Raw genomic sequence first — 23,126 nt, forward strand, 5'->3', positions numbered from 1 at the left:
ACTGCAATGCTCTACTTTCCAGCTACCCGGATAAAGCACTCAATAAACTTCAGTTAGTGCTAAATACGGCTGCTAGAATCTTGACTAGAACGAAAAAAAGTATCATATTACTCCAGTGCTAGCCTCCCTACACTGGCTTCCTGTTAAGGCAATGACTGATTTCAAGGTTTTACTGCTAACCTACAAAGCATTACATGGGTTTGCTCCTACCTATCTTTCCGATTTGGTCCAGCCATACATACCTACATGTACGCTACGGTCACAAGACGCAGGCCACCTAATTGTCCATAGAATTTCTAAGCAAACAGCTGGAGGCAGGGCTTTCTCTTATAGAGCTCTATTTTTATGGAATGGTCTGCCTACCCATGTGAGAGACGCAGACTCGGTCTCACCCTTTAAGTGTTTATTGAAGACTCATCTCTTCAGTAGGTCCTATGATTGAGTGTAGTCTGGCCCAGGAGTGTGAAGGTGAACAGAAAGGCACTGGAGCAACAAACCGCCGGTTCCCCTCTCTCCACTGGGATTCTCAGCCTCTAACCCTATTACAGGGGCTGAGTCACTGGCTTGCTGGTGCTCTTCCGTGCCGTCCTTAGGAGGGGTGCGTCACTTGAGTGGTTTGAGTCACTGACGTGGTCTTCCTGTCTGGGTTGGGGCTCCCCCTTGGGTTGTGCTGTGGCGGAGATCTTTGTGGGCTATACTCGGCCATGTCTCAGGATGGTAAGTTGGTTGTTGAAGATATCCCTCTAGTGGTGTGGGGGCTGTGCTTTGGCAAAGTGAGTGGGGTTATATCCTGCCTGTTTGGCCCGGTCAGGGGGTATCATTGGATGGGGCCACCTGACCCCTCCTGTCTCAGCCTCCAGTATTTATGCTGCAGTAGTTTATGTGTCGGGGGGCTAGGGTCAGTCTGTTATATCTGGAGTACTTATCCGGTGTCCAGCGTGAATTTAAGTATGCTCTCTCTAATTCTCTCTCTCTGTGGACCATGCCTCAGGATTACCTGGCATGATGACTCCTAGCTGTCCCCAGTCCACCTGGCCCGTGCTGCTGCTTCAGTTTCAAGTGTTCTGCCTGAGGCTATGGAACCCTGACCTATTCACCGGATGTGGTACCTGTCGTAAACCTGCTGTTTTCAACTCTATAGAGAGACAGGAGTGGTATAGATACTCTCAATGATCGGCTATGAAAAGCCAACTGACATTTACTCCTGAGGTGCTGACCTGTTGCACCCTCGACAACTACTGTGATTATTATTATTTGACCATGCTGGTCATTTATGAACATATGCACATCTTGCCCATGTTGTTAAAATCTCCACCCGGCACAGCCAGAAGAGGACTGGCCACCCCTCATAGCCTGGTTCCTCTCTAGGCGTATTCCTAGGGAGTTTTTCCTAGCCACCGTGCTTCTACACATGCATTGCTTGCTGTTTGGGGTTTTAGGCTGGGTTTCTGTACAGCACTTTGAGATATCAGCTGATGTACGAAGACATAAGCTAGAGAAGTTTTAAATCGCATGATTTTGGCACTCAGTTTCAAGTTGTGGACTGGATGAAGGGACAGACCTGTTGAATCTGTGGAAAGGCTTGATGGGGAAGTCAGACAGGAGTACGGAACACCTAGTGGCCTCCAGAGCCCAATCAGCTTTGCCCATTCTTGGGTGCTTTCTTCCGAGAACTGCCGATGTTGCATCACTTTAACAAATGTCAGTTCATTTAGTTAACGTTATTACTGTACCTCTCTACCCCAGAATGTCACATGAATCCTGAGTCTGAAGCTGGAGAAGCAGGTGATTGTTGATGGCAAGAAGTTCAAATGCTACTGTTAAGCATGTCCTGCACTGTCTGCCTCCCAGTGAGGACCACCTACACAATTCCACTGCCTGGCAGTCAGTGATTCTAGAATGGACAACTGTTTTACTGAAGACACCATACTGTATGTGACGTATTCAAAAATACTGATTTCTTACTTTCTTTCATATTACAGATTCCAACCTGAAACGCTCTGAAGGTCTGAGCAGCATCTATGATTAGAGTGTGGACCTGAGGGAGAAGGCAGAAGCCCATGTGGCCTGTTGCTGCTCTGAGCAGTGTGCTTAGAGCTCTGGTGGAGCAGATACTATGTAACCTTTCTAACAGAAAATACATCATTTCACATCACTGACATCTTGACCATTCAAATTGTAATAAATCCAACTGTGCATTCAAAGATGGTCTCTGATACATTATAGCCCTCTAACAACAGCAATCTAATGGCAATCACTTTTCATGGTGAATTGTAAAATAAGAAATCAATGCAGAAAACACATTCAAAGTGATATATGCAGTTAAAGTGCATCTGCCTCGCTGTGACTGTTCCGTGCGCTGCATCAACAACAATAAACACAATAGCCTTGAGCAATATTGTTTTGTCATCATCACCACAATCACTTCAAGGGGAAAGACACAATTTAAATGTATTTATGAAATTGACAGAACTAATATATCTTATTGCCTTTGGTGTATCAGCAGCATTGAAATAAAAGTACATTCTAAGATGCTATCAAATATTTAAGGGGGAAACAATGTTGACCATGATAAATACATTACGCTGTCTTAAGGAGTGCCTACGGATAAACATTCAACTTTATAAAACTACATGACCTTAACAAAAAGGTAATACAACAAAGACATTTGACATTAAATATATACAAAACGACTTCTACAAACACCAACATTACATTAAAAACCACACTAATTTGTCCCTGTCATTTACAATGAGCCACTCAGCAGCCAAAATATTATGGCTCTATCAAAACACAGACAGGGGCCTCGTCTGTACGGGTCCTTTTTGTCTAGTTAAATTATAGATTTTTATTTTATAAAGTTCTACAAACAAGAACTAAATATATTTTGTGTTTGGCGTTTCCATTTAAGTGTGTCTGACTACCTTTGATACTACACTTGATATTGAATGGTTTAAGAGCATGGATTGTCATGGGAAAAGGCCAAGGTGTCTATCCCTGTGTTTAAATGGAGCCATTTCTATCTCCCGTGAATGTGTATGCTCTGCAATTTGCTCCTCCATTCACGTGTCGGAGCTGGGCAGGAACGTCACCATTGCGAAGGATGCTGGAGTCTTGCTTTGGGTGGATTGTGCTTGGGCTGGAAAGAACATTTTATACAGCATTACGTCTTCATCCCCATCGAGAGCAAAGTCTTGAATTCTTGACATTATAGTTATTTAGCTAGCAGTTCCTCTAAACCAGAGCAACAAACAGTCAGTGCATACAGAGGACATCTATCTACATATGTATGAGACGGTTGTTTCAATTGATTTAAGCTCTGCTTTGTTAGTTTCCTTTTGCAATTAGTTTGTTTTCGTTTTGCAATTGTGTTGAGTGCTGCACTGTAACGTGTACCTGTTATGAATATCTAAATCATGTGTAGGGTACCTTTTTTCTGGGATAAGGCGGTGTGTGCGATACAGATCTGCCGTGGATGGCGTCTTCGCTGGGGAGGCTCTGGATGTGGAGAAAGCCGTGTGGGATAGTGATTTATTTAACTTTGCTGGAGTCGACACAGGCCTAGCCTCTGACTCAGCCCCTGGCAAAAGATATTAAATGAGTCATGATGTGTCAACAATCAGACAAAACAGTTTTCACCAATTCCACCAATGTGCCCTACAGTAGACTTTCTCTTTTGGGAATTTCGGTGCAGGTCGCTTTATGAAATGTTCAGAGACAAATGCTTTCTATTTGATTTGACTGATATGAAGGAAGAGCCGCCATGTCCTCCAGCTTGGTGCTGATGGTATTCAGGAGGAGCTGATTACTTACATCCTGATAAGGCACTTTGAGACTTTGACATCTGTGGCTTCATTTGGTCTCCAAATGGAGTCAAGTTTAAAAACTGATGTTTGAGCCATGTGGCGCGGTCCTCCTCAAATGCTTTTCTCTGCAGGACAAATGTTTGAATATTAGCCTGAATAATTCACTTTGAAATAAAATAATTAATGAAATTGCAAGTAATCAAATTTCCAAGTTATCTGCCCTCTTGTACACTCTCTGTACCTCGTGGCTCAGTCTTATGGCTGCCTCTGTGAAGTTCCTCCTTTCCGCCTCAAAGTTCTTCCTTTTTTCTTCGAAGGACTTCCAATCCTCCTTGAGGCGCTCCTTCTCCTCCTGCATGTAGCAGTCGTTGAGCAGCGAGGCTGTCTCATCGTCACATGGGGAGTTCAGCTGCTGCTGTGAGAACAGAACACACAGAGCAGTGGAGACTGAGGATTAGGAGGGAGAATTACAGACAACTGATTATTACTGACAAGTGAGGTAGCAGTTCGTGACCTTGGGACTATAATGTTATATCGGTGCAAAGCAAAGTTCTGAGATATTAAAGCATCAATGTTTTCACATCCCAGATCTGTTTTGTAGTGGATTCTTCTTTCATAACCCATAAAGGTCCTAAAGTTGCAGAGTATAAAAATCCTGAGACTCACATTAAGCATCTCCAATCAAAAATTAAATCTAGAATCAGCTTCCTATTTCGCAACACGCCTCCTTCACTTACGCTGCTAAACATACCCTCGTAAAACTGACTATCCTACCGATCCTTGACTTCGGCGATGCCATTTACAAAACAGCCTCCAACACTCTACTCAGAAAATTGGATGTAGTCTATCACAGTGCCATCCGTTGGGTCACTAAAGCCCCATATATACCCCACCACTGCGACCTGTATGCTCTTGTTGGCTGGCCCTCACTTAATATTTGTCGCCAAACCCACTGGCTCCAGGTCATCTATAAGTCTTTGCTAGGTAAAGCCCCGCCTTATCTTAGCTCACTGGTCACAATAGCAGCACCCACCCATAGCACGCGCACCAGCAGGTACATTTCACTGGTCATCCCCAAAGCCAACTCCTGCTTTGGCCGCCTTTCCTTCCAGGTCTCTGCTGCCAATGACTGGAACGAATTGCAAAAATCACTGAAGCTAGAGACTTATATCTCCCTCACTAACTTGAAGCATCAGCTGTCAGAGCAGCTTACCAATCATTGCACCTGTACACAGTCCATCTGTAAATAGGTCACCCAACTACCTCATCCCCATATTGTTATTTATTTTTGCTCTTTTGCACCACAGTATCTCTACTTAACCCTTCTTGGGTAGGGGGCAGTATTTTCACGTCCGGATCAAAAGTGTGCCCAAAGTAAACTGCTTGTTACTCAGGCCCAGAAGCTAGGATATGCATATACTTGGTAGATTTGGATAACACTCTAAAGTTTCTAAAACTGTTAAAATAATGTCTGTGAGTATAACAGAACTGATATGGCATGCGAAACCACGAGGACCCCCCCCCAAAAAAAAATTCAGCCTACCACTATTTTCAATGGCTGTCACTTTTATTATAAGGCGAAGTCCTCCCAGATTGCAGTTCCTATGGTTCCACTAGAACAGTCTTTAGAAAGAGTTTCAGGCTGGTTTTAGGAAAAATGAGCCAAAATTTTAGTTTTTCAAGGTGGCTCCCATTTTGGCTGTAGTGTTTCCAAGCGCGTGAATGAGAGCGCGTTCTTTGGTATTTTCCTCCGGTAAAAACAATAACGATTTTCAGTCTTACATTTGATTGTTTATTTAAGTATTAGGGTTTGATTATAAACTTTGTTTGACTTGATTGGAAAAGTTTATTAGTAACATTTGGGATTCATTTTGTATGCATTTTGATGGAGGTAAACTGGGTGGATCATTGACTGAAGCGCGCCAGCTAAACTGAGTTTTTATGGATATAAAGAAGGACATTATCGAACAAAAGGACCATTTATGATGTAATTGGGACCTTTTGGAGTGCCAACAGAAGAAGATCATCAAAGGTAAGGCATTTATTATATTGCTGTTTCTGACTTTCGGTCGCACCTGCCTGGTTGAAATAGGTTTTTCATGGTTTTGTATGAAGGGGCGCTGTCCTCAGATAATCGCATGGTGTGCTTTCGCTGTAAAGCCTTTTGAAATCTGACACAGCGGCTAAATTAACAAGTTGTTAAGCTTTATTTTTATGTATTACACTTGTGATTTTATGAAAGTTAAATTTGTATAATTCTGCAGTTTGAATTTCGCGCTCTGCAATTTTACCGGAATTTAAACATCATCATCTGCACATCTATCACTCCAGTGTTAATGCTAATTGTAATTATTTCGCCACTATGGCCTATTTATTGCCTTACCTCCCTAATCTTATTACATTTGCACACACTGTATATAGATTTTTTCTATTGTGTTATTGACTGTACGTTTGTTTATCCAATGGGTAACTCTGTGTTGTTTATGTCGCACTGCTTTGCTTTATCTTGGCCAGGTCGCAGTTGTAAATGAGAACTTGTTCTCAACTGGCCTACCTGGTTAAACAAAGGTGAAAGAAACAAAACAAAAAAACATTTTTAGTTGGGTGCAATCGCAGTAGAACCTTACGCCATTTGAGTTTAGCCATAAGGTTCTATCTGACACTTCTGAATTACACATGTTCAGTTAAGAAAACAAACTATTTAAATACGTAAATGATAGTCAGAACACATCAAATACAATAAATATTTATGATCAAACGAATTACTGTCACCAGACAACATCATTTACTTTAAGATTTCTTACAAGTGTTTTTATTTGCTTTCCGTGCCATTATTACTGACTAGACAAGACCATAATAGAAGGAGATAGCAAAGACGTGTTCTGATTGGTCCGTTTATATTTGTTCAGGCTTGTGATTGGATTGCAGACAGAACCTCATAATTTTGTAGTTTGTCATTTTTTTCCCACTTAAAATGCACTCTTTCTAAAATCTAACTTCACAGACATATGAACACATCTAAAAGATCAATTATATGTGAACTCATTTTTGACAAAAATGTAAAATAGAACCTTATAGTCCCAAGATCTCGAGTTGTTAATAAGTATTTTCCATTTACTTTAATGTCTATGCTGATAGATCTATTGAGGCAATAGGTAGACAGAATTACAGGTCTGCTAGAATGAGGTAGACAAGACACTGTAGGTGTAATAGCCAGATTAATTCAAAACAAACCAGGCTGAATAAGTATTGAACTCCAGCAGCATCATAGAGAAGAGAGTTAAGTGTATACCTGCAGGAGCTGCTGCTGCGTGTGGATGAAGTCTTTATACTGCTGAATCTCCAGTTTCAGCCTGTCCATCTCCTCTTCATGGACCTCTTTGGGGATGGCGTTCATGTTGGCTCTCTCCCCTACCAAGGATGCTGGACAGGAATCACGTCACAACATTACCAGTGATTCTGAGATGGTTTATTGTTTATGATTATGGTAATAATAGGTTTAACTAATGGATTTTAAAAAATGAAGGTCTGGGTTTGAAAAATATACAAATAAAAAACAGCTTCTCCTCAAAGAACCACTAGAGGTGTCTGTTGGTTCATGTTTCACAGACAGTGGCTACCACTTTTATTGGACTCTTTTCATTTGATTTGGCTGATAACAGAGTGGCCACCCATCAACTGACATTGCTTATAACAAGCAATTTGTATCACTGTTCAGTTGAGCTTTAAGTGGACATTTAATCAACTCAAAGTCCGGTAGTCGTTCATGTTATTTATAACAAAACTATAATACCACAGACAATAAAACTGAGCATCCTGAGTGACCTCTTCTTTTAGTATGTGACAAAGAATACCTTGGCTGTCCAGTCTCTCCACGTGGCTCTTTAGTCTCCTCCACTGCTGGCGAATGCTATTGGTGAGCTGTTCCCTTGCATGCTCACAGGACAGCTCCAGGCTCTCTCTACTTGAGTCACACACCTCATCCTCTTCTGAGCTGGTCTGTTGCAGAGATGTCGTGAAAACAGGCATAGACTATTAATTGGTTAATTTATTTAATTAAGCAGTCACCTTTATATAGTGTGCTATTTTTGTGTGCAGATGGTTTTAAAACTATGCCGGAGTAATTTCAGTGAACTATTTTATACAACATACATGATTTTTTGTTAACTGGTAAATAGTAACCTACAGCAAAGTGTGTTTAAATCATTTCTAACTTGTTAACAATTTCTGCTAGTTAGTTTTTGCTACCATGTGGGTTTTTAGCTTGCTTGCCTATTAACTGAGGAGTGTTAATTCACCTGTTTCCATACATGTTTCATTTAAAACATTTCTCTTACAAAGGAGTTGTTTAATCTAACTGCTTAACTATTTATCTGTACATGGAATTGTATTTTTTAAACTAATTTTCTTCAAAGTTTTACAGGAATATGCAGCTAATGTAGAAGGAAAAGCTGTATACAAATACTGTGCCGAATCACATGTGAAGAATGCAACAAAGAAGCAGAATCATCTGGCCAAGTGCATAAAGTTCCCTCAGCGCTCACAACAAGCAATCTAGAATAGAAGTAGAGGGACTTTGGTCAGAGGTGAAAATTATGAATCAGACACCTTATCGATAGCAACAGCTCATGGTCCTCCTGGAATCAGAAGTTTTTTTGACTCAATGGAGGAACGTATTCAGAGAATGGCTGATGAATGTCTTGCTTGAGCTGTTCACCTGGTTCACCTCTGATGCTCACAGGCAATGTGTATTGGAAGAGATGTTTTGAATGTTCTTCCCCCAGCACACACCACTCCAACCAGACATGCTTTATCTACTCATATGCTGGATGCAGAGTTCAACAGATTTCAAGTGAAGGTCAAGCAAATCAAACCATCTCTGATGGGTGGTAAACTGTTCGAGGGACAAAGATGAATTAACTACATCTCCATCCCTCAACCAGTATTCTACAAGAGCACAGACACAAGGGACAACAGACACACCGGTATCTACATTGCAGACCACAGAAGGTATTTGCACTGGTGACCGACAATGCGGCGAACATGAAGGCTGATTGCTCTAAAGTGGAGGAGTCCTACCCTAACATCACACCCATTGGCTGTGCTGCTCATGCATTGAATCTGCTCCTCAAGGACATCATGGCACTGAAAACAGTGGATACACTCTACAAGAGAGTCAAGGAAATGGTTAGGTTTGTGAAGGGTCATCAGGTTAGAGCAGCAATCTACCTCACCAAGCAAAGTGAGAAGAATAAGTGCAGCACATTGAAGCTGCCCAGCAACACCCATGGGGGGAGGGGGGGTTAACCCACTGTTCCTAGGCCATCATTGAAAATAAAAATGTGTTCTTATCTGACTTGCCTAGTTAAATTAAATAAAAAAGCAGAGGAAACTGCAGTTCTAAAATACATCAAAAAGCGTGAAGACTTCTGCCTGAAGCCCATACACGCCGCAGCGTATATGTTGGACCCCAAGTATGCTGCCAGGAGCATCCTGTCTGGTGCAGAGATCAATGGTGTCATCACTACTGTGTCTCGCCGCCTGGATGAGACCAAGGTTCTTTGCAGTCTGGTGAGGACTTTGGGATGGAAATGCAATATGGCAGTCGTGCCAACATATCTCATCAGCCAACTGGTGGAAGGGACTTTGTGGACCTGAGGCTCTTTTTCCTGTTGCCTCAATCATCCTCCAAATACCACCAACATCAGCCGCCTCAGAGCGCAACTGGTCCTTATTTGGGAACACACACAAAACCACGCAACAGGCTGACCAATACAAGGGTTGAAAAATTGGTGGCCATCTGGGCAAATTTGAGCCTGATAACGAGCCATCCTCAAATAGGTTGGAAAGTGACAGTGAAGACGAGGCCTCAGTCTGATGTTCAAGAGGTGGACATTGAGGAGGTCCAGTGAGAAGACATGGAGGCCTGAGAGGAAGACAACCAAAGCTTTAGTTTCTAGACTATAATTTTACAGAGGTATGATGAAAACATTTTTGGGAGATATGATGGATCATTGGGGATCATTCAATATTCCCTTTCTTTTGTTGTTCAGTGAAATCATCCCATGCAAAGAGTCAACTTATTTAATTAAAGTTCAATTCATAACAATTATTATGATTTTTTTCTATTGGAAGGATTTAATAATTTGCAATTATGTCTACTTATGATACGGTAAATATATCCAATGCAAAAAAATCTACATTTAAATGGTATTAATATAAATTTGCATATATCCTTGTTAATTCCCATATATTCCCGTTAATTCCCACGGAAAGTTTCCACCCCTGAATATTCCCCAAAATGTGCAACCCTAGTTGCATCCTGTTTCCATTGGTCATCCTTGAGAGGTTTCTACAATTTGACATAACAACCCAAACCCAAAACATAACAAAAACAAACTGCAAATGCATCCAACGAGTTTGTTGAGTCATAGTGAATTTTCCCAAATAGTTATGACTTCACATAGGGGGACTAGATACCTAATGTGCTTCATTTCGAAATGGTAAATCAGATGTGTGAAAATACCCTCAAATAAATAGGTGACATTCTGTACTGTTGCCTCAAATGAGACATTTGATTTCAAATCCAAAATGCGGGAGTATAGAGCCAAATGAAAAATGTTAGCTTAGAGACCATTTAAAAATGTTAACCTCACTGTCCACACACATATGGAGGGGACTGTAGATACCAAATACACCATCCGGTACAGCATATTGGGTACCCATGACAAAGACATTACTACTAGACAAACCTGTTCTAGACTGTCATCATGTTTCTTGCCACTTTGGCTAGGTTTCCTGGGGCTCAAAATGGTGACCATATCCCTTTTCATCTGCTGTAATACTTTCTTTAACTCTGCGTTCTCCATCAATAGGTCCTTGTGGCGACTGTCGTAGTCGTTCAGTAGAGTCTTATACATCTCTCCCTCATGTCTGAAAAATAAAGAAATTCACCTGTGTTTAGTCTTTTCTCAGTGCATGTGATGGGAGCTTCCAAGTGGCGCAGGGGTCTAAGGCACTGCATCGCAGTGCTTGAGGCATCACAACCAGACACCCTGGTTCGAATCCAAGCAATATCACAACCAGCCGTGATTGGGAGTCCCATAGGGAGGCGCACAATTGGCCCAGAGTCGTCTGGGTTTGGCCGGTGTAGGACATCATTGCAAATAAGAATTTGATCTTAACTGACTTGCCTAGTTATATAAAGGTTTAAAAAATTATACATATATATATATACACATACATATATATATATATACATATATATACATACATATATACATACATATATATACACATACATATATATATACATACATACATACATACATACATACATACATATATATATATACATACAGTTGAAGTCGGAAGTTTACATACACTTAGGTTGGAGTCATTAAAACCAACCACCACAAATTTCTTGTTAACAAACAATAGTTTTGGCAAGTCGGTTAGGACATCTACTTTGTGCATGACACAAGTAATTTTTCCAACAATTGTTTACAGACAGATTATTTCACTTATAATACACTGTATTACAATTCCAGTGGGTCAGAAGATTACATACGTTAAGTTGACTATGCCTTTAAACAGCTTGGAAAACGCCAGAAAATGACATCATGGCTTTAGAAGCTTCTGATAGGCTGACATCACCTGAGTCAATTGGAGCTGTACTTGTGGATGTATTTCAAGGCGTACCTTCAAACTCAGTGCCTCTTTGCTTGACGTCATGGGAAAATCAAAAGAAATCAGCCAAGACCTCTCTCAATTTCCAAACACCTGAAGGGACCATGTTCATCTGTCTAAACAATAGTCTGCAAGTATAAACACCATGGGACAACGCAGCCATCATACCGCTCAGGAAGGAGACGCGTTCTGTCTCGTAGAGATGAACGTACTTTGGTGCAAAAGTGCAAATCCATCCCAAAACAACAGCAAAGGACCTTGTGAAGATGCTGGAGGAAACAGGTACAAAAGTATCTTCATCCACAGTAAAACGAGTCCTATATCGACATAACCTGAAAGGCCGCTCAGCAAGGAAAAAGCCACTGCTCCAAAACCGCCATAAAAAAATCAGACTACGTTTTGCAACTGCACATGGGGACAAAGATCGTACTTTTTGGATAAATGTCCTCTGGTCTGATGAAACAAAAATGTAACTGTTTGGCCATAATGACCATCGTTATGTTTGGAGGAAAAAGGGGGATGCTTGCAAGCCGAAGAACACCATCCCAACCGTGAAGCATGGGGATGGCAGCATCATGTTGTGGGGTTGCTTTGCTGCAGGAGGGACTCGTGCACTTCACAAAATAGATGGCATTATGAAGCAGGAAAACTATGTGGATATATTGAAGCTACATCTCAAGACATCAGCCAGGAAGTTAAAGCTTGGTCGCAAATGGGTCTTCCAAATGGACAATGACACCAAGCATACTTCCAAAGTTGTGGCAAAATTGCTTAAGGAAAATAAAATCAAGGTATTGAGTGGCCACTACAAAGTCCTGACCTAAATACTTTTTAAAAATTGTGAGCTTAACTGAAAAAGTGTGTGCTAGCAAGGAGGCCTACAAACCTGATTTAGTTACACCAGCTCTGTCAGGAGGAATGTGCCAAAATTCACCCAACATAGAAATGTTTGACCCAAGTTAAACCATTTAAAGGCAATGCTACCAAATACTAATTGAGTGTATGTAAACTTCTGACCCACTGGGAATGTGATGAAAGAAATAAAAGCTGAAATAAATGATTCTCTCTACTATTATTCTGACATTTTACATTCTTAAAATAAAGTGGTGATCCTAACTGACCTAAAACGGGGCATTTTTACTAGGATTGTGAAAAACTGAGTTTAAATGTATTTGGAGGTTTCTATACACTATCCCAGATCCTATGCTTAAAATGCTACACACGATTAGCTAACAATCACAAACCAAGCAATAGTTTCTAAAGTATTGGGACAGCGACACATTTTTTGTTATTTTGGCACTGTACTCCAGCACTGTGGATTTGAAATGTTACAATGACTGAGGTTACAGTGCAGACTACCAGCTTTAATTTGAGGTTATTTTCATCCAAATCGGGTGAACCGTTTAGAAATTACAGCACTTCTTGTGCATAGTCCCATCCATTTTAGGGGACCAAAAGTATTGTGACAAATTCACTTATGTGTTTTAAAGTAGTAAAAAGTTAAGTATTTGGTCCCATATTCATAGCACGCAATGACTACTTCAAGCTTGTGCCCAATAGAATGGTAAATAATGGAGTGTGTGATTTTGCAGTCACTTTTATTGTAAATAAGAATAGAATATATTTCTAAACACTTCTACATTAATGATTACGGATAATCCTGAATGAGTCGTGAATAATGATGAGTGAGAAAGTTAGACACACAAATATTATACCCCCAAGACATGCTTATCTCTCACCATTACAATAACAGTGGTTAGCATTTTGGGGAGGGTATGATATTTGTCCGTCTAACTTTCTCACTCATCATTATTCACGATTCATTCAGGATTATCCGTAATCATGGTAGCATCCACATTAATGTAGATGTGTTTAGAAACATAATCGACTCTTATTTACAATAAAGGTGACCCCAAAATGACAATACATTATTTACCATTCATTTCCATTGGGCACAAAATAATCTGGAACACATCCAAAGAAAACTGCAAACGCATCAAACAAATTTGTTGAGTCACAAGCTTGATGCACTTTAATACACAAGTGAATTTGTCACAATACTTTTGGTCCCCTAAAATGGGGGGGCTACGTACAAAAAGCGCTAATTTGGTAGAAAATAACCTCAAATTAAAGCCAACACTCTGCACTTTAACATAATTGTCAAATCCAAAGTGCTGGAGTACAGAGCAAAAACAACAAACACTGTCCCTGTCCCAATACTTTTGGAGCTCACTGTGGATGGAAGTAATTGGTAATGTCATGAGTGCCAGTATGAGACAAAAAAACACAACATGTAAAGTGTTTGTCCCATGTTTCATGAGCTGAAATAAAAGATCACAGAAATGTTCCATATGTACAAAAAGCTTATTTTTCTCATATTTTCTGCACAAATGTATTTATATCCCTGTTAGTGAGCATTTCTCCTTTGCCAAGATAATCCATCCACCTGACAGGTGTGGCATATCAAGAAGCCGATTAAACAGCATGATCATTACACAGGTGCACCTTATGCTGGGGACAATAAAATGACACTCTAAAATGTGCCATTTTGTCACATAACACAATATCACAGGTTTTGAGGGAGTATGCAATTGGCATGCTGACTGCAGGAATGTCCCCAGAGTTGTTGCCAGAGAATTTTATGTTCATTTCTCTACTATAAGCCACCTCCAACATTGTTTTAGAGAACTAGGCAGTACGTCCAACCTTGCTCACAACCGCAGACCACGTGTAACCATGCCAACCCAGGACCTCCACATCCGGCTTCTTCACCTGCAGGATCGTCTGAAACCAGTCACCCGGACAACTGATGAAACTGACGTGCATTTCTGTCTGCAATAAAGCCCTTTTGTTGGAAAAAAACTTGTTTTGATTGGCTGGGCCTGGCTCCCAAGTGGGTGGGCCTATACCCTCCCAGGCTTACACGTGGCTGCGCCCTTGCCCAGTCACGTAAAATTAATAGATTAGGGTCTAATTTATTTATTTAAATTGACTGATTTGAATTTATTACAAAATTTATATTTTGGTTCAGTATACATAGTTACCTGGCCTCAGTCTTCCCAGTTTTCCAAAGGCTTCTCTTCCCATCCGATCTTCCCACGTAGTTCAATACTTCAAACGCTAGAATAGAGAAATTACACATAGGTCAACTTCCATCACAGTATCAACTGTATGATGCATAGCATTTGGTGAAAAGGAAATTATTTACGTATTAAATAAAAAATGGCGATCAGAGGATGAAGTATAACTTGAATGATTACTTTGTTTCTTATCCTTTTTGTCGATCAGAAGCTGATTCAGGCGCTCCTTTAGTTTGCCGAACTCCCTTTCATTCCTCTTCATGTCATGATTGTACTGAGTGGCACGGCTTGCTATGATGCTTTGAAGTTTCTGTACCTGGCACGAAAACAATACAAGTAGGCTATTACATGATAATCCTTTCTAGGAATAAATAGACTGGTACTAGATATTCTAATCTTATCTCAAGTTTCCATATAAATCAACGAAGCGTACCTCTTCTTTTTCATTTTTCAGGCAGTTATGCAAGCTCTTCACTTTCAGCTGTAGCTGACGTTCTCTCTCAAGAAGTCCAGTGTTTTCCCTCTTGGAGAGTTCAAGTTGATCCTATAAGGATTCATATAAAAACAAATATATAAAAAACTGTGGTTTTAATTACAAAGCTAGAATTCATAATAAAACTACATGTCCACGCTTTATAATGTGTTATGTGTTTGCGTAAGGGTAAATCACGTTTGAACAGCAATTGATGTGCATAGACAGGACTAAGAGAATAAATAAAGGATAATAAACTAAGAAGGTTAGCGAGTGAGTAAGTCAAGGCCAAACCTTCAGTCTAGTGTTGCTGAGCTGCAGATAGTCCATGTTGCTGTTGGACTTGACCTGCTCCACTTCAATGTCCTCCACTGTCTGCAGGCACCGGCGGTGCAGCTGGAGCAGGTTGTACACGTTGTTCAGCACGGCCACCAGATTCAGTTCAGGACCGTTGATAGACTCTGTGCAAAGCAATGGAAAGCCCAGAGAGGATACCTCCTGCAGAGGCAAATCAGGGATGGGATCAGACATGCAGCTTAGCGGTTAGCTACTGGCATCTAACACATGAAAGCAAGCATGAACCCAGCAGGCAACAAAGGTTGCAATGACATCATTGTGACATCTTTTATGAATTAAAACATTTGAGGTCTCTTACCCGATTGATGTATGAGATACATTCTGACACATTGTCCTCTGTACAGAAGGCACTTATTGTAGGCATGTTGTAGGGGTTTCTGGTCATTGGCAGAGGGAGCACTGATGATTGGCTGTACTGCCTCAGAGAAGACATTCTGTATCTTGAAGAGCTGCAGGAAGTGTCCTTGATTTCTGTGCAGGAATAATAGGACAAAAGGATTGCCATTACTAGAGTTAGGTAAAAATCAATTAATTGCAAACTGTCTTTCAAAGTGGACAAAGAGAATAGAATCCTCATGTATGTGATTCAAAGAAGTGCAGCCATCTTGCTTTAGTGTTGAAATGAAATGTCCAATGAAAATGATTGAAGGAGGTCAAGCCATCCAACCACAAAACGGTTAAGATACATTATGTTGGAGTGAATAGAGATTTTCACTATTTAGGACCCTAATCTGTATTTTTGATGTAAATGGCATGTTATAGAAGGGTGCAGAAATTTGGGGGGGAATTTCACTTGGTTTTGAAAAACTTACCCCACCAGCAATTGACATCCTCAGCCTCATTCTGGAGTTCCGGGGCATCCAAAAACATGAAGCTCTATTGCTCCAGTATAGTCTTTAGATGCTGTACACATGAAATTGTGTCATACCGGACGTTATAATCCATTTAGTTGAACTCAAGCGATAATTTACAGCTCAAGCATATTCGCTACCATGCATGTACTTCCTCAATCCAATTCCTCTCCCTACTGCGAGTGTGTAAATAGGGGGCACGCTACTGGCACAGATACAGTACTAGGTACCTAGCTAGCTACGTTAATAGTCAGTCATGAGATCAGCCAGGCGATGAAAACGGGACAGAAGTAGTTTTTGTTAGGTTAATAGCTGAATATTGTTGAAAATGGTTTGCAGATGTGAAATCCCAACATGTGACAACGCAAAGCGAAAACACAGTCCGATATCTTCTCACGGACTTCCTTTGGACCCAGATTTACTGAGGCTTTGGTTAGTTGTCCTGCAAAGATGCATAAACACTCCCATCTAAAGACTGGATCTACGGTTTTGTAGTGAGCATTTCTCTGGTGACGACCTCTGAAAACCACAACCAACAAGAAAAATCATTGGTAAAAAAATATATATATATTTGAAGAAAACAACTATACTGTTAGGTTCTAATTTTCAGAGTAAATAACTCACGGACACTAGTGAAGCTTAACCAAGTTTAATTCTTCCCAAAGGGTCGATACAGCTGTAAATCAGACACAGACATGGCTTCCCCTGTTGTGGGGGAAGCAAGAAAAAGCAAGAAATTACTTATAAAAATGAACAAAAAATGATAACGAAAATGAATTAAAAAATAAAAGATGATTATAAATGAACGAACAATGATTTTAAAAAACATTCACCACCGGGAGGTTTACAAACTCGGAGACTTATGGCCTGGACTATGATCACACCATACACAATCTTACTTCCATCTCTAATCACACAACAAAATGACATTTCAGCTGAATCTGCTGTCTTGTTCCATGTCAGTTGGAGCTGCTTTTTGTTTCTCCACTCTCTCCTTCTGTTTCCTACGAGAGTGATAGCACAAGACTTGGAAAGCAACAAAAACACACAAAACATAACAGTATTAACAATGTGATAAGCTATGCATTATTATATATGCATGAAAACCAAAGACTGAGACCATGACAATTCCCACTCCCTCTTCACCTGACTCTATGTCTCCAGGATACTTTTCTGCTGGATTCCACAAAAATGAAATCCCTAAAAAGCCTCCTCATGCTTTCGCCCAGTCTTCCCCTTTCCGGCCCCAGGTTCCGAAAGGTGTTCCCAAGCCATGTCATTTTCACTTGGTTCCCAATTCTCCTCCATTGCAACAATCCTACATCCTCTTATTAAGGTAACTCAGTACAGTATATGCTTTCACACCAATGCCTTAAAAATGTTGTTTAGAGTACAATTACACCAACATCTATCCTCTTTCATATGATGCATTAACCAATAAAGCAGCTAACCCAACCCAAACTATGATGCTTAAAGTAGCTCCCAGACCCAACTCATCTGCATGTCTTACAGTGGAATCTAGTCTCGCTCCCTCTCTTTCGCTCCATTTCCTCTGCCATGGTGTCTTCAAGCTCACCCATTATGCAGCTAGACCTCACTTCACGTGAGAACAATGCACCCACCAAGGAGAGACATGACAATCTTTACCGCTGCAGGTGCTGTAAGGAGTACTGTGTGTGGACCAAACCAATGCTGTACCAACACCCCCGCCTGGTGTATCTTGATGTACACTCAATCTCCAGAATTCAGCCATGCCCTTGGTTATCTCTGCTTTCACCTGAGGATATACACACTGCAACATATGGGTCATTTCCTGACAACATAGACTCTCCTCTTATGGCACGATCACTAATTTGTGACATTTGAATAACAGCCTCCCCTGTACTCCCATCGGTCTCCCAGTTACCAAGCCATGTGACATGAGTCCTCATAAACTGATATCCCAACAATGCTACTAAAGTAACCCCTGCTACTACTAACATGGCCCATGCCTATAACCTCCTTCAATTTTACGCTACTGCTACTCTCTGTTCATCATATATGCATAGTCACTTTAACCATATCTACATATACGTACTACCTCAATCAGCCTGACTAACCGGTGTCTGTATGTAGCCTTGCTACTTTTATAGCCTCGCTACTCTATATAGCCTGTATATAGCCTCGCCTATATATAGTCTTTTTATTGTTGTTTTATTTCTTCAGCTACCTATTGTTCACTTAATACCTTTTTTTGCACTATTTATTAGAGCCTGTAAGTAAGCATTTCACTGTAACCTGTTGTATTCAGCGCACGTGACAAATTAACTTTGATTTGGAATTCATCTGTCAAGTGTTCACCGGCTGTTAGAAATGGGGAAAAAGATAAATTAGTCGGGAAGAATATCCAACCTAACAAAACTGAGTCACAGGTTTCTTGAACGCTTACCATAGTGTCTGAAATGCCACCACTATCTCTTCTACTCTCACCATGATCTGGGTATGTGTAATGTTCAATTAAATCCCCATATTGTGTACAGTTAGCTGTCCTCCCTCTCCCATGAGCTATCACCTGTAACAATATACAGTCTCTGGGGATGATACTCCTCTATCATTCCATCTAACCCATAACACACTAGTTGCTACTCCTAATGCATTTCTACAGTTATAAACATACTAAAACATTCTCAAATCAATTAGTCAATATACAGCAGTCCCTCCTCTGGAACAATGATCACTCTTATGTTCCACAAAACCTAAAAACATATTGACTTAAAAAGGAAAGAAAAAAAGTACTTGTTTAATAACTTAGCACCACCCATTGATGCGATTTAACATAAACATTTTGACTACATGGTAACAAAACTTTCACGTTTGACACTTAGAGATAAGGTTTATGGAGCCTCCCTCGGTCAAATAAATTTTAGCAATGCCCCCACCCTTCACCGTTCTGTAGCAACTCTCTCTCGCTGTGTCCAAATCATAACTAAAACATTCTATAAATCATTTAAACCAAATTTAAAATGACATTCCTTAGTGCTTACTTTCAGAATAGGACTTGAATCCCAGCTTCTCAACTTAGCACACATCATCCCTGTTAGAATGTACATTTATAAACAAAACCTTTTTATTGTCGGTAATAACTGTTCTCATTAGATACCCCCTTCGTCCCTGTTTTCCTGTCACGTTGGCCTGGTAATGAAGGATCAGTATCTCAATGCATCCATAGTCTAAATTGTTCGCAGTGTGTAGACCCCCCCCCCCTTCTCCCTGCACTTATCATTCTAGCGTGTCTTTTTCAGGTATCGTTTACAGCTCATCGATGGCCCTTGATAATGTCCTGATTTCAATATCCAAGTAGATACATCCGTTTCTCCCACGTACACGAGTCTCTCACCCGAGCTGTTCTCTCTTTCTCCACGCTCACACCACACGCACTCTCAGCACTCCTCCCCCACCCCAGTTTATGGCTCGGACTCAGATAGAAGTGTTAAAAGTCAGTGTCGCATTGCACTCCTTTGTCTTCTTTCTTCAGCCGGTTAGGGAGGGTTTTGAGGTTCACATACACACACTGTTTGTGGTCAAATGATTCCTACCATCCATTAAGACACGATCTGACGTCACCTTCCATGATAACTCCCTTATTCTACTGACGACCTCTCAGAAAAGTTACCAGATCACGAAGTTAGCACCCTAACCCCTCGAAGAATCCCACACTCCAGTATCCCAATCTGGTGAAATTTGTATTGAAACAAAAACACAAAATGAAATCAGCAATACACATATCACAATCCATTTGAAGTCACGGTCATCCCTTATTAACCTATATTTTCCCTTCTATATGCATCTTTACCCAAAGACCAGGACCTCAGGGAACTGGTCATTTTCCCATCCGAACATGTGACTCAAAAACAACATGTTAAATCAAAAGTAAACAAATTCAAATAACTAATCAACTTAAAATTACAACTCTTTATAACTCCTTACAGAAATAATAATGATCTCATAAAGTAATGGCACAATCTGAATAGAGACTGGTGTTTCTCATTCATTTTATAATGGAATCCCCCTTGTTCTGATCATTTCTAGTGGAGATGATCAGGCATTTGACACCATTAAAATATTTCCTCTCCCTTTTCTTTCCCTGTCCTTCAGAACCCATTTAAATATCTTTCAAAACATTCCCATCCAAAATGAACCCCACAGTATACTTAAAACTGCCCAATATCACTAACTTTTCCCATATTCGAGCCGAATTGTTAGAATGCTCGTGTTCTTCTTTCAGCACCTCCATGGCTTTATTAAAGTCCTTTAGCTCCATATGACAGGGAGAATCGGGGCCGTTTGTCGCCATATCAATAGTTATTATTCCTTAACCTCTCCCGACGGTGTTAAGTGTGTTTTGGATTTCTTCACTCCCGTCTAAAATACACAACTATTATTCGCGCTACACACTTCCCCGGACAACAATTAATAGGTCACGGCACTTAGTACCTTGTATTAGAACCGATACCATAGCGTCTGGAAATGTATTACTGGAGAACACGGATGACCTAATGGCTTTTTCCCGTATTCACTATTATTGAGCACAACAAAACAAAATTATTCACACTTGTCTTCCTATTTCCACATAATCTGCCATGGTTCACTACCCCAACAGGGCATAAAATGAACCTCTCTTTCACACATACACTCACACCCTGCGCTGTCACGGCCACTGCGACTCCCTTCTTACGGGTCTGGCCAATATACCGTTACACTAGGTTTTTACCCTCCACAGGTTACCCTATTCAGGACTTACCCCTCTCTCTATGAGATTTTACACTCCACAGGCTTTCTGCTTGGGACTTTATTTATGAAATGTTACCCTCTACAGGAACTATCCTGCTTGGGACTTACACTCTTTAAAGCAATGAGACTTACCCTTCACAGGATCTATCCTGCTCAAGACTTACTCTCTTTAAACGTATGAGACTTACCCTCCACAGGATCTATACAGGATCTATCCTGCTCAGGACTTACTCTAAACTTTACGGTACTAGCATATACCACAAAGCTACATATCGAAAATGTCTATTTATAAAGCTCGTTTGATCCAGAAAAAAACAGCTTAGAAAAACACAACGTCACTACAAAATATTTCAAAAGTTGCCTATAAACTTTGCCAAAATATTTCAAACTACTTTTGTAATACAACGTTAGGTATTTTTAAACGTTAATAATCGATCAAATTGTAGACGGGGCAATCTGTATTCAATACATGAACGAAAAGAAACCAGCTCTGCTCTTCACGTCTTGCGCAACTCACAAAAGTGTCCCCAGTTCCGAGTTGGCCTACTTCTTCATAAGACAAAGGAATAACCTCAACCATATTCCAAAGACTGGCGACATCATGTGGAAGCGGTAGGAACTGAAAATTGGTTCCTATTGCAATATAGTGAACAGAGATGGGAATAAAAAATAATCTGAACAGTTAGTCCTCGGGGTTTTGCTTGCTAAAAAAAGTTATATTATACTCACAGACATGATTCAAACAGTTTTAGAAACTTCAGAGTGTTTTCTATCCAAATCTATCAATAATATGCATATCTTATATTCTTGGCATGAGTAGCAGGAAGTTGAAATTGGGCACGCTATTTATCTAAAAGTGAAAATTCTGCCCCCTAGCTTTAAGAGGTTTTAACCAAGTTTAACTATCCCCAAAGGGTCGATACAGCTGTAATTCAGACACAGACATGGCTTCCCCGTGGTGGTATTCATACACCACTTTGAGTGGAGTCTCCTCCTCATCTCTAAACATTGCATTATTCTTGTTAAGCAGGGAATTAAGTGATATGAGACTAACGGTTTCTCCCCTTATCAGTACTGTCACATGCGATTGTTTTCCCTGCACTCAGCCCCTCCCAAGCTTCATTATGGCACCCCTCTTGTCTCTTTTGTAACTAATGTTCCTATACTTCTGAATATAACAATGTTCCAAGTTTAACCCCGAATCCAACAATACCAACCGTTGAAAGACGTTGCCGGGCCTGTCTAGGAGCAGCAGAAATTGAAATCGAGGTAAGAGATATGCTAGCTACCTACCTAATAAAGTAACATCACTGATGAAAGGTGAAACACTGAGGAGTCTGCTCTTATTTACAGTGCATTTGGAAAGCATTCAGACTGACTTTTTCCACATTTTGTTACGTTACAGCCTTGTTCTAAAATTGATTAATTATTTTTTTCCCTCCATCCACACACACCATAATGACAAAGCGAAAACAGGTTTAAAGATATTTTTGCAAACATACTAAAAATAAAAAAACGTAAATACCTTATTTACACAAGTATTCAGACCATTTGCTTTGAGACGTGAAATTGAGCTCAGGTGCATCCTGTTTCCATAATCATCCTTGAGATGTTTCTACAACTTGATTGGAGTCAGGCTCTGGTAAATTCTATTGATTGGAAAGGCACACCTGTCTATATAAGGTCCAGTGGTGTAAAGTGCTTAAGTAAAAATACTTTAAAGTACTTTTAAGTAGATTTTTGTGGCATCTCTACCTTAAGATTTATATTTTTACTTTTACTCCGGTACATTCCCTTGGAAAATAACGTACGTTTTACTCCATACATTTTCCCTGATACCCAAAAGTACCTACTGCCTCAGAGCTGACGGACTCACACAAATGATTTGTTTGTAAATTATGTCTGAGTGTTGCCCCTGGCTATCTGTAAATTTAAAAAAGAAGAAAAGCATTCCGTCTGGATTGCATAATATAAGAAATGTGAAATGATTTGTATTTGTACTTTTGATACTTGAGTATAATTAAAATCAAATCAAATACTTTGACTTTTACTCAAGTATTACTTTACTGGGTGACTTTTACTTGAGTCATTCTCTATTAAA

At 40.2% G+C, this 23,126-nt stretch overlaps 1 protein-coding gene across 6 annotated transcripts in view; it reads right to left on the reverse strand.

The window, feature by feature from the left end:
- Positions 1–2,156: 2,156 nt before the first annotated feature.
- The window catches only part of LOC115139549 (afadin- and alpha-actinin-binding protein), a 28,059-nt gene continuing 7,089 nt past the window's right edge, over positions 2,157–23,126 (reverse strand). For 2 of the 6 annotated variants that reach the window (XM_029677063.2, XM_029677064.2), the window contains exons 3-14: positions 15,703–15,875; positions 15,342–15,545; positions 15,009–15,119; positions 14,756–14,891; positions 14,540–14,615; positions 10,559–10,739; positions 7,661–7,838; positions 7,099–7,229; positions 4,048–4,221; positions 3,814–3,931; positions 3,430–3,580; positions 2,157–3,139 (exon numbers count right to left, since the gene is read on the reverse strand). In XM_029677063.2, coding sequence (XP_029532923.2) covers positions 3,004–3,139; positions 3,430–3,580; positions 3,814–3,931; positions 4,048–4,221; positions 7,099–7,229; positions 7,661–7,838; positions 10,559–10,739; positions 14,540–14,615; positions 14,756–14,891; positions 15,009–15,119; positions 15,342–15,545; positions 15,703–15,875 — 1,769 coding nt within the window. In that variant the 3' untranslated portion in view covers positions 2,157–3,003. Of the gene's footprint in view, positions 3,140–3,429; positions 3,581–3,813; positions 3,932–4,047; positions 4,222–7,098; positions 7,230–7,660; positions 7,839–10,558; positions 10,740–14,539; positions 14,616–14,755; positions 14,892–15,008; positions 15,120–15,341; positions 15,546–15,702; positions 15,876–16,216; positions 16,775–16,879; positions 22,403–23,126 lie in introns of those variants that run through there. The other 4 variants (XM_065026430.1, XM_029677061.2, XM_029677060.2 and 1 more) reach the window with 4 other exon arrangements.

This window comes from Oncorhynchus nerka, linkage group LG13 (assembly GCF_034236695.1).
Source record: "Oncorhynchus nerka isolate Pitt River linkage group LG13, Oner_Uvic_2.0, whole genome shotgun sequence".
Lineage (NCBI taxonomy): Eukaryota > Metazoa > Chordata > Actinopteri > Salmoniformes > Salmonidae > Oncorhynchus > Oncorhynchus nerka.